Raw genomic sequence first — 12,434 nt, 5'->3', positions numbered from 1 at the left:
GTATACTCAGGTAAGCACACTGCCCACTGTGAATGGGAGTGACTCCATTTCCTCCTAAGTAGTTTCTTGGGTAAAGACTCCAGCAGCCCCAACCTACCGCTCTTTCCAGATCAGTCTTGTAGGACCTATAGAGGGCAGAAGACGTGTTCTTTAGGTCTTCTTGAAATCCTATGTTCAGTCTGACTTTGAGTTTTAAGGTAATGAATGCTGAAAAACACAAGGAAATATAAATGTCTCACCAGTGTTTGAAAACAGACAAGGCAGATAGACATTGGCTTTCAGTAAAGTTGGAAATGCATTCAAGAGCTCTTTAAAGAACAATTTCGTACCTTCTGGGAGCTGGCAGAAAGGTCCCTGGGGAGGAAGTCCTTTCAGACAACTGCAGTAGCCGCCTGGCAGGGCACTGTCATAGTCTTGACAAGTGAGAGAGTGGAGACACCTTTCCTCAGACCACTGGTAGCCTTTCTCACAGAAGCACAAGAGGTCATTTCCAGCAGGAGTGCAGACTGCCATAAACCAAAAGAGTAATGCAAGACAAGGTAGTCACCGCCCTAACATTTGCAGATTGCAAGTATCTATGCTGGTGGGAAATCCTAGCTCAGTACCAAATCGACCTTCTAGAAAGTTCAGTAGAATTGCATGAGATTCAAGGGAGCAGATATGGATCACTAAGCCATAGACGAGGTCACCAGAAAGGTGACAAGGTTGAGTGGCTGCAGGCTGTTAAGTCGTTTTTGATAGTCATGTTTTATATTACACGGCCACTAGATGTCTGTGATGATCTGCTCCCCTGACACCAAACAGTAGTGGTTCTCAACCTGTGGGTCGCAACCCTTTGGCAAACCCCTGTCTCCCAAAATATCCATGTTATGATTCATAACCTCAGCAAAATTACAGTTACAAAGTAGCAGTGAAAATAATGTTGGTGTTCATCACACTATGAGGAACTGTGTTAAAGGGTGGCAGCATTAGGAAGGTTGAGAACCACAGAGAGACTATTGAACATCTCTGCCTCTAGGAACACAGCCTTTTATAGTGCCTTCTCATAGAACATGGTAAAAATGATGGCATAATTTAGTATATATTCCTTTTATCTGTATGTTTATTTATCTGTCTATATCTATCTATCTATCTATCTATCTATCTATCTATCTATCTATCATATATCTCTCTCTCCCTTCCCTTTATCCCTCCCCCATTTTTCCTTTCCTTCCTCTCTTTTCCTCTGAGAAAGTTGGCTGCCTGGTACAAAGATATGTCAGGAAGAGAACTACATGGTAAGGAATTAAGGCCTCTAAATAATAACTATTTAGGAACAGTAGTCTGCAAAAAACCCTACCTGGTGAACTTGAAAATGACCCTTCCAGTCCATTAGAGCCTTCAGATCAAAGTTCCTAAGTTAGAACCACTCATCTAGGTGCTATTACAAGACTTCAGACCCCCAGAAACTTTAAGATAATACATGTCTATTGTTCCATAGTGCTAAGAGAGATTTGTTACATGGAAATAAATCATAAATACAGAATGCAAATAAATAGCCTTTCCATTTCAAGTTAAAAGAACAGTCCAAATGGACCCTGATCTCACTGGGGTCATTATAAAAGAAGAAAAACTGCTCTGCAAACAGAGACCCTTGAATCAGTTTCTCATTTTGGACCAAAGAGACTATTCTGCAGATGGGGCTCCTTAGGATGCTGCTCCTCAATGCAATGCCATCAAACAGTTGCCTCTGAAATAGGACAACCAAGTTACAGTGGTGCTTTCTAATTTGCAGAACTTTTTTATAGGACAAAGAGCAGCCTCAAGATGTGACACTGAGTCTCTGGGGATGGACCCATGAGACAAAGGAGAAAGGGTTTAGTTTTAGTAGGGAGTTCTCAAACACAAAGGCAAAGCATGACCTGGGAGAACGTTGCTTACTGTATTGCTTTGGATTTAGGTACACATCTTGTTCCTATTTCCCGATCTACAACACCCCAAAGGAAAGAAAGACATGACATACTGAGCTGTGCCCACACATTGTTCAGAGGGAAAGGAAGGGTTTGTAAATGTCTTATTGGTTGCTTTATGACAACCACCAAGAAAATCTTTGGTCATCTTTTAAAGTAAGGAATTTATGGCTAGTGAGTTCATGCTTTGACCACAAAGTCACACCGTGGTCCAGTTGGGCCATTATGCTTGCCTCGCACATTTAGTTTGATTTACAAGCAGGTCTCCTGCCTTTCTCCTGATACGCACCCTCAAGCAATGCGCGTAGCACTCACCTGTAGTCATTGCTATGTTCAAAATGTCAGCTTCGGTCCCTCGAATTGGAAAACTGAGGTTGTTCAAGTGAGCTCTGATGGACTCCAGGAAGGAGACATTTTCAAAGCTGATCTCAATATCCACCATGTATTCTTCCGCCACGCGATCACCCGCTGCAGCTGAAAGGAGAGGGCATGAAGACCATGAGTGTTTGTGGAGGTAGGGGAGAGAGCCTGGTGGATACTGCAGTAAGGTAGATACTAGGCACATCGGTCCATCAGAATGAGCCCTTTTAGAGAAAAAAAGAAACATTTAATGACCTCTCCCAGCTCCTACCCTCAACCTTGATGTCCAAGGTCAAAGGCTATGTGTGTGAGGAGCAAACTGTGATTGGGGCAAGACTAATAGGAGTGTCCTGGAAGGGACTCTTTTCGACACTGCAGTCAATAAGAGTTCTGATCTCTATCCACAGGAGTGAGTTGCCATCTGTGTAACACTGTATAGTTGGTTTGCACACAGTCTAAGAGCTGAACAGACATGCGTGCATGCTTGAAATTCTTCCAGAGCACCCCCCCCCCCACACACACAGTTAATTTCCTTTGGCCTTAGATTGTACACAGGCACCCAGTGTGTGCATTCTTTATTGTTGCTTCATATCTCTGGTGTCCAGGACTCAAGCGGTGGTCATAAAAAAAAAAAAAAAGGCCGAGTTCTTCGTTGCTTTTCTAATTTGTCGCCAGGCAGTTGAACATCAGCTCTCCAAATAAATCTGCCTCAAACACACACACACACACACACACACACACACACACACACACACACACAGAGAGAGAGAGAGAGAAAGAGAGAGAGAGAGAGAGAGAGAGAGAGAGAGAAAGAGAGAGAGATCACCAGCCTATAGATATAATTATATCTAGTCATAGAATGCATCTTCCCCAGTTTCTTATATCACATCATGTCTTGACCACCATTTTTAAGCTTCTGGGACAAGAGCTGATTCCTTCCCTTCTAGTGACCTTACCCATCTTTCTTGGTGCTCATCATATAACAAACATGTGTGCAATGACTTCTTACTAAGCCCCTCCCCTAAGTCAAGTAATAAATTCACTTCTCTGTCACTGGGCTAATCATTGCTCTTGTCCTGGCTGGAAAACACAACTGGGGATGAAGGGGTGGGCTCAGTTCCTACTTTATAAAAAAAAAAAAAAAAAGACTGAAGGGTAAGAATTTCTTTTTCACACAGGGGTATTGAAAATATTTTTAAAATAGGTTTTAAAAATGGATACTTTCAAACCCATCCCTTTAAATTTTAAGTGAAATCTGAAAGCATGGTCTGTAATTTAACATGTAGGTAGAATTCTTTCTTCTTTGTGGAGACAATTATTTTCCCATGAAATTGTAAGATTCGTTTTAACCATCCCAAGGACCATTGCTGGGAAACACTGAGAAAGTTGAGAATAGAGAACTTCAGTGGTTAAATATCGATTGCTGGAAGCTAGGGTGTGTACTTCCTCAGTGTATAAACACTAGTGTTTGTTGGAACATAACCTCGTTGGAAATGCTTTCTTTTTGGTGTTGTTCTGTTTGCTGCAATGAGCTCAAGTTTTTTGTTTTTGTTTTTAAGTCTGTGGGGGTACTTCATGGAAGTATTTGATGGTATAGTTCCTCCTTATACAAGTAGAATAAAATAGATTTTAGCCAGATGTGGTGATATGTGACTGTCATCCGGCCACTTGGGAGCTGGAGGCAGACTACATCATGAGTTAGAGGTTAGTCTGGGATTTGTGAGCCCTTGCCTCAAAACTAAGATTTCAAAGTCACTTGTCACTTTTCTAATATGGAGTCCTGTCTATTATAGTGTAGTGACAGTGTTTCCTGTTTTCTATTTGATTCTCAAATGTTCTGTGATGAAAGCAGGCTTCCTGGAGGGGCTGATAATCTCCATTTGTGTGACTCTAACTCCAGGCACATGATGGTGCCCACTAGGAACATTTCCAACGGGGCAACTGTGCAGTATTTACATCTGCCTTCCAGAACATTCTCTATCCTGAAAAGGCATGTGACCGTGTTTATTCCCACTGGTAAATTCACTAGTTCAGGGTCCTCCCATGAAGGCAAACAGGATTTCCTGGATGGTGGCTGCTCTGGATGGGTGGAGCGGACAACAATCCTATATCATCTACTTTGTTATTTGTATGGCCCTCAGCCCTCCTCCCTGTACCCTTCAGACATCACAGCAGAATGAATGTGGACCTGAAAGGCAACAGCTCTGCCTGGCTATCAGTGACTCTTTGTTAGAGCCAAGGCAGTTCTGCTGAGATTATCACAAAATCGAGTTGAAAGCAGAGCAGCCTAGGAGTGAGGGAGCTGATGGCTTAGCAAGATTCTGCCTATAGGATTCACGCAGCTGCTAACTCAGCCTGAGGTCCTTCTGCCCACCCACCTGTCACACTCTCTTCAACACCTAAAGGAGCTTCAGAGTCACCCTCAGCTATGTGTCACCCTTCCCTAGAGGCTGGTGAGGACCGAAGATCAATAGCTCCTATTACTTCCTCCTTCTCCTCCTCCTCCTCCTCCTCCCCCTCCTCCTCACTTCCCCTCCTCCTCCTCTTCCTCCCCTTCCTCCTCACTTTCCCCCTCCTCCTCTTTCTCCTCCTCATCTTCCTCCTCCCCCTCCTCCTCCTCTTTTCTCCCCCTTTTCAAGTGGTCTTGCCGTAAGCCCAGGCTGGCCTGGAGTTTACTGTTTGGCTTAGGCTAGCCCTTTTACCTCTGCCTCAGTCTCCTAAATGTTAGGATTTACCAACATGGATCAGTATGCCTGACTGGAACACGCTTCTTTTTGAAAACAGTTCTCTAAAGAAGCCCCAGAACTAGCATTGCATTAGGCAAGCCAGGGCCTTGTCCTTGAGGATCACCCATGCTTGCTTGACCTTGACTGAGAACATCCAGGGCCTTACATGCCCAGGTGAAGCCAACTATACTCTTTATGAGTTAAGCTTGGATTCCTGCACTATAACAAACCTCACGCTGATGTTGATGTTCAGGTGGCTGGTGAGCCAACATTGTAAACCAAAGGGTTAAACGGAAAAAGTGACCCGGGAGAACAGACATTAACACAACAGGTTTTATCAGTCATCTGTTGTTCCTCCTAATGGCCAGGTGGGCACTCTCTTGCTTTATTTGCTGAGCCTCCTGTGTTTTGAAGGTTTGTTTTTATTTGCTAAAATGTTAAGTATGGCATGTCCATGCAGTACCCTTGGAGGCCAGAAGTGGGCGTCAGATCCTGTAGGGCAAGAGTTATAAGAGATTGTGAGCTGTCCCCCTGTGGGTGCTGGGAACGGAACTCAGATCCACTGGGAGAACAACAAGTGTGGTGCTAACTGCCGGGACATCTCTCCAGCCCATTGTTTATACAATTTACCTCAAAAGAGCTGACACTGGCTTATCCCCTCCATTGAGAGATGCTGGGTGAAAGAGCAGATAAAATAGCAACAGTAGCAACAGCACTTGCCAATTGTTCTTGCCTGGTCGGTTAAAGGGCAATATGCTTACTTCCATTTTACAGGTGGCAAAACTGAGGTGGGAAGAGTTGCAATCTCAAGGTAATAGCCGAGCTAGGATTTAAAAAGACATTTTGCTGACTCCAAAGTTCGTTTTGTTTGAATCACACACTGCTTCGACTCGAGTGGAAGAAGATTAAAAAAAAAATCATTTCACAAAGCACTAGAAAAACGTGATATTATTGTTAAATACAGCTTTGTAATAAACTTAAATTTTAGTTAGTTTTTTTTTAATGTCAAGTTCAAAAATGAAAATATTAAGAGTAAAAATGTGACAACCTTGAACACTTCCCTGAGGTCTATCAGCATCAGAAAAGTCTTAGAGGTCCAAACTCCGGACAAAGACTTCTGACTGCCAGCCTTGCTGATGTTTGATTTATTGATTTTTCTTGCAGATTCACTGTTCACTGGGTGCCTGTTTCTCCACGCTGTGCTAGATGACCCAGCAATGAACAATAAAGGGGGCAAAGCTTCTTAAGAAAAGAAGCAAAGTCCTGTCTCCAAGATATTTCCCTCCTCTGCTGGAAGCAACTGGTCAGTTTGTATCTTACTATCAGATAGTTTTGCAGGAAATAAAGAAGGAAGGAAGGAGAACAGAGGAGTAATAAGATGATAATGGTACTACTACTACTACTGCTACTGCTACTACTACTACTATTACTACTGCTACTGCTACTGCTACTACTACTACTACTACTAATAATAATAATAATAATAATAATAAATGAAGGGACTCTGGCCAGCTCAACGATGGCTCTGGCAGGCCTTGCCCTTCTCCCCCATGCCCTCTGCTTTCCTAAAACCTGCCAGACTACATTCCTAAAGCTAGCCCCCAAGGTCTATTCCCTTATTTGACTACTTCCTCCTGAGGCTGACTACCAAGGTCCAGCTATCAAAGTATAGAAGTCCAGCCATCAAAAGCCCATTTTTGGCTCACCTCATCAATTTGCCCAATTAAAATTAAATACCTTATCCTAACACGGCCTTTCCCCCTTGTACCTTTATAAACTGCCATTTTCCTGCATACTGCCTCTGTCCCCCCTCTACTCAGAGACAGACCTTTGTCCTTCAGAACAAATATCCCTGCCCTCTTCCCCTTGTTCCCTTCTTCCTCATTCTCTGCTCTTGTATTTGTTTCTTATTCCCTGTAGGATGGCTAGAAAAGACCTTTGTAAAGTTCTAGATGTTGAGCAGAGACTTGAATGGGATGAAAGAGGTATAAGGCTGACATCTGGAGAACAACCCTCTGGGAAGGGAAAATGAATGTGGAATCCTTGAGTGAGTTGCAGCCCTCTGGACTCACCAGAAGATGACTCCCACGTGGGCCATGCTCTTCTTCGTGGATCTTAGGATAGTATCAAGGATACAGGGACCCTGGCAAGTAAGGCAACTCACCCAGAGACTCAGGTATCAGCATGATACCGTCTTGATCCCCTGGGGCAGATGGGAAGCCTAGAGTCAGAACCATCAAACTCTTGCTCGGGCCTGGAGATGAGTCAGGGATTAAGAGCACACTGCTCTTCAGAGGACCTGGGTTTGGATCCCAGCACCCACAGAGCTGCTCTTAATTATCTATAAGGACAGCTCCAGGAGTGCTCTCTTCAGACCCCTGCAGGATGCACCAGTATGCACCCATATGAAGTGTATGTACATGAAGAAAAGCACTATGCACATAAAATAAAACAAATCAATCTAAAAACAATTCAAACAAGAAAGAAAGCAATGCCAAACCCTGCTTTTCTATCTGCTTCTGATCCTGAAGACCTCAGAGCCTGGGAAAGTGACATTCATTGTTTTACTCTCAGCTACAAGGGACTCAGGAGGGTCAGACCACAGATCCCCTCCTTCCAGGTGTGTATCATAAATGACCTGCACCCTTCTCTGCCACGTGAACCAGCTGCCTCCTGACAGCTCACTTGTATTTTCTTTGTCTCTGTTCCCTTTACTCTTTGTGTTGTTTGTCTGGGTTGTTCTGGCCCACACTGCCCTGAGGAGACGGTAGGACATTCCAGGTGTCACTGGTGTCAGACGATACCCATCCGCAGGCCCAGGAGACACTAACTAACCAGGATTTCCCCTCTCCTTTCCCACAAGTCCCTGCCAGCCTCCAAGCACTTATCTGAAAAAGACATTTCTGGAAAGTTGGCCACTAACTGCCACAAACAGTGCCGGGTCTTAATCGCAGCTGTTTAAGCAAACAATACTATTTCTGCCTAGCAACAGAAGGGAACTGAGGGTTCTCAGAAGCAGTGCTTAAGTTGATGCATGAATGGCTCAACTTAATGGACAGGGCACCTGCCAACTTCACCCAGGAGAAGGGAGCTTGCTGGGGAGCAGTGATTCTTCATTGCTAGTGATTTTACTCTCCTCCACCTCAAAGCAATGAACACAGAAAGACATCCGCTATTCTGCTTGCTCCTTGACATTTCCCAGAAGACCCATTGGGTAGCACTGTCCGAACCAGGCTGGACCATTGCTTAGCCGATGCCATCAAAGGGTCCCATTCTCCCTCTGGGGTTGGGAAGGTTCGTTGTACAAGAGAACAACAAATACAGAACTCCAGGCTGTGGCTCACACAGCACGTGTGGGTGGAGGAGAAGGTTAGCATCACATATGATGAACAATGGATGGTGAAGTCCAGAGAAAATCATTAGTTTGAGGAATCCCCCATAGTCGGAGTCGTCAGAACAAGCCCCATGCCATGTCCTTCTCTTTCCTTAAAACTACTCAAGGGTTGTGAGAACGGGGCTGGGAAGATGTCTGGGGGGAAAGTTTTCAATGACCTGAGCTTAGATTTCTAGAAACCATGTTTTAAAAAGGAAATGAAGTGAAAGACAGACAGACATAGTAACTCAAAGGCCTACAGTTCTAGAGCTCCTCCCACCAGGAGATGGGAGGCAGAGACAGGAGAATCTTTCCTGTCAGTTTTCGGGCCAGCGAGCCTCTCAATCACAGCAGTGCACAGGAGAGATCCCATCTCGAACAAGAGGGAAGCTGGGGACCAATACCTAAGCCACCTGGCCTCCCATCTCCACACATGAGTTGATATGCACACACCTGCATTAACACACACACACACACCCCTGTACTCACTCTCACAAACATGGATGAACACACATGCACACATATGCACATACACACCTGCACTTACTGGCTAACCAGCCTAGCTGAATTGGCAAAGGCCAGGCCAGGAAGAGGCCCCATGTCAAGAAAAATGGTGGAAAGTATCTGAGGAACAACACCAAGGTTGTTCTCTGGCTTCTGTGTGTACATGTGCACAATCTCCCATGAACACAACACAACACACACTCACACACACACAGTCACATATACACTAATACACACTCACATACACACTCACACACTCACATACATACTCACACACATACACACTCACACACACACACACACACACACATAAAGATGTGTAGTAGGAGTCAAGAAAAATTAACCTTAATTTGATCATATTTCACCTTTGAATGGTCAAACAAATGTCAGATTAAAAAAAAAACAGAGAACACTCTTGACTTTCAATGTTAAGTCTACAACTGAACCTGAACTTACATCAGCCCTACACATGAGCCAGAGAGAGCCCAGCCCCTCCTCTCAGTCCACCACCAATCTAGTCACTCAGACTACCCACCCTGATGGTACCTTGAACAACAAACCAAGAACCCTCCTCTTGCTTCCTAAAGATACCTTTTACTGACTTTCATAGTTTCATATATGTATACAATATATCTTGATCCTATTTGCCTTCACTGCCCCTCTTTCCTCTTCCCAGAGAACTTCCAACACATCCCCCACACCTCTCCTTCTCTCTCTTTCTACCTTTCTATTTCTAAAAGCCACAGAGTACAGTTAGTGCTGCTTGCTAGAATCTGACTGATGCTGGCTTGCTCTCCCATAGGTCTTGTTCCTTTCTTTCTTAACTTGCCTTTGTCGTGTGTTTGGACATGGGACCCCAAAAAGACCATAGTTAGGGGTGATCTGCAAATCTCTAAAATCCTTTCCAACACAGGTCTCTGTCTCTACAGCTTTCTCAACGCACAGCCTCACAGGTCTGCGCATTCTTGTCTTCTGTCCATTGCACACTTCTCCATGTTACGTTCATGATCTCTTTCCTTCTCTTTCTCAAATGACCTTGAGCGAGCATGCCCAAGCTTTGTCCTTCTCTTACTCATGTCCAGGGTCTATGTGGGGACTGCTCAGCCTCCTGGCTGGTTTCTCAGCATGCTGCTTTCCTTATCTAATTAATTTAGCAAAGACAACCTGGATCATTGTCACTTACATCCATCACTTCTTGGAGCCAGGCCCCTTCCTAATGTAATAGTGGCACAATCTTGGATTTGTTTTTACCCATCCTAGCTCCTCCTGCTTTCCCACTATGGAAAGAGTTTTCTTAAAATGCCAGCTTGTGTGTCATGGTGTTTTCCTCTTGCCTTCATATCATTATCTGGGAGTGGCATCGATGAGTGAACCCTCTGCAAATGGATGACAATAATAATGATGATGATGGTGTGTGTGTGTGTGTGTGAGTGAGTGAGTGAGTATATGTGTGTGCATGTTGATGTGTGTGCATATGGAGGCCATAGGTCAAGCTTGGGTATTGTTCTTTAGGACTCTGTTTCCTTTGTTTTTTGAGACATTATGTCCCACTGATCCTGAGATTTATCTGATTAAGCTAGGCTGGCAGGCCAGTGAACCCCATGGATTCTCTCCTGTCTCTGCCTCCTTAGTGCTGGGCTTAAATGTGGGCCCCACCCTACCTGATTTTCTATACGGATGCTGGGGATCAAGCTCAGGTCCACATGCCTGTGTGGAAACACTTTACCAACTGAACTATCTCATTAGCTCCAGGATATAAAGTTCTTCAACCATCTTAAAGCCCCTGAAATATAATAGTGGTGATATATGTTTAAAGTATATAATTGATTCATGTATGAGATATGTATGTATATGTGCACATGTACACATACACAGACACACAAATACATGTCTCAGGAAGATAGTAACTCTGGACATCTGACTAGTCACATATGTAGAAATCTATAATGTCCTGGGAATAAATAAAAACATTGATTTCACCATTAATTAAGTGAGGCATGGATGTGATATATCTGTATCTATATCTATATCTACATCTACCTCTACCCCTACCTCTACCTACCTATACCTATACCTATACCTATACCTATACCTATACCTATACCTATACCTATACCTATACCTATACCTATACCTATACCTATCTCTATCTGAAATTCTCAAAGAATATGTTTGTAAAATATGATTTTTTTGTCCTAAATTTTAAGGATGTGATCCAGTGACTCAGACAGGATCTCTATAGCTACGTTTATTTCTTCTAGAACATTTACGCCTCCTGCTCTCATGGTCTCAGGAAGGGAGATAATGCATATTCCAGAGCAGGTGTTCAGGATGAACTCTGTATTCTGAAACTCTGGCTCCCATCTCAACTCCTCACTCAATGACTACACCAGGTCAAATCTGGGCCTAACTCAGGCCTAACCCAAGCCTAACCCAGGCCTCTTTGGGTTACAGCTGCTTGTAAACTTTCCATTGCCTGTTTCCTTCACTTTGTTGGAGACTCACAGTCCTATTGCAACTCACAGTCCTGCCACCCAGGGCCCGGCACAGGAACTCTCTATGGCTATTTTGTCCCTGTGGTGGTTTTGTAAAAGTACCAAGGCAAATTCATCATCCGTGGCAGACAGGCAGATTCTTTCACACTTCCCATTGACTCTAGGGGGCCCCGGGAGCTCAGGGCAGCACATATAATAAATGGAAAACGTGTTTTCGTGGAGATTAATTGTTGTCATGATTGTTTTTAGTGAAAGCACGCTTGGAAAAATTTTGGAATGTTCAAATCCTTAGCTGTGCGAGTACTTCCTGCCCCAGAAGTATCCCCTTATGCTGCTAAGGGGGATGATAAACAACGAGGCTCAGAAGAACAGAGAGACATGGCTTTGCAAAGCTGCTCCTTGGGACTCTGGTGACTTGGGCCCTGGAAGAACTTGGTGGAAACCCAGAGCTGGAACTCATCCATACATGGCTCCATTTTGAACCATGAAAACCTTCCATGGTCCAACGGACATGACTCTGGCTCAGGGCCTGTCACGGGGTAAAAGAGAGTTCACAGGGTTGGTGGGATGGAGGAAGCATTACTCTTGTTTTTGCGCACAGAAGCTACAAGCTGTCTTCAGGGAAAGAGTGAGAAGAGACATTGGAGTCCATTGATACAACAAAGTGGAGGAGAACAAGAGAGAGAAGGACAACAGGAAAGGAAAAGTCAGGCACAGGGAGGGAGGGGAAGGAGGGAAGGAGATGCTGCTGGCTTGGGAAGAGTTTTGGTGGTACGAGAGGGCATCCGAGGAGAGCAGAGTGAGATTATGGGCATGCGCAGAGCCAACAAAGGTGGCTGAGATTCCAAGGAGTCATCCTGGCCACTTTAACACCATTTGATGATGTTGAAAATGGCCTTCCTTACAGTACTTTTAGCTAACGAAACCACTGTTCTCCCTGGGAGACTGGATTGTAGAGAATAAAACATTTTTTTCTTACATGCAATACTTTATTTCAGACATGCAGGAAAAGCTATTTGAGAATGTG

The 12,434-nt window shown here is 44.2% G+C and overlaps 1 protein-coding gene across 8 annotated transcripts in view; it reads right to left on the bottom strand.

Moving 5' to 3' along the window:
- The window catches only part of Adgrf5 (adhesion G protein-coupled receptor F5), a 99,229-nt gene that overhangs the window by 34,637 nt on the left and 52,158 nt on the right, over positions 1-12,434 (bottom strand). For all 8 annotated transcript variants that reach the window (XM_006524125.4, XM_006524128.4, NM_001357332.1 and 5 more), the window contains exons 4-6: positions 2,265-2,423; positions 330-506; positions 98-207 (exon numbers count right to left, since the gene is read on the bottom strand). In XM_006524125.4, the coding sequence (XP_006524188.1) occupies positions 98-207; positions 330-506; positions 2,265-2,423 (446 nt within the window). The remainder of the gene's footprint in view (positions 1-97; positions 208-329; positions 507-2,264; positions 2,424-12,434) is intronic.

Source organism: Mus musculus, chromosome 17 (genome assembly GCF_000001635.26).
Source record: "Mus musculus strain C57BL/6J chromosome 17, GRCm38.p6 C57BL/6J".
NCBI lineage: Eukaryota > Metazoa > Chordata > Mammalia > Rodentia > Muridae > Mus > Mus musculus.
The sequence above is the reverse complement of the archived record's forward strand: the minus strand, read 5'-3'. Positions and strand labels throughout refer to the sequence as shown.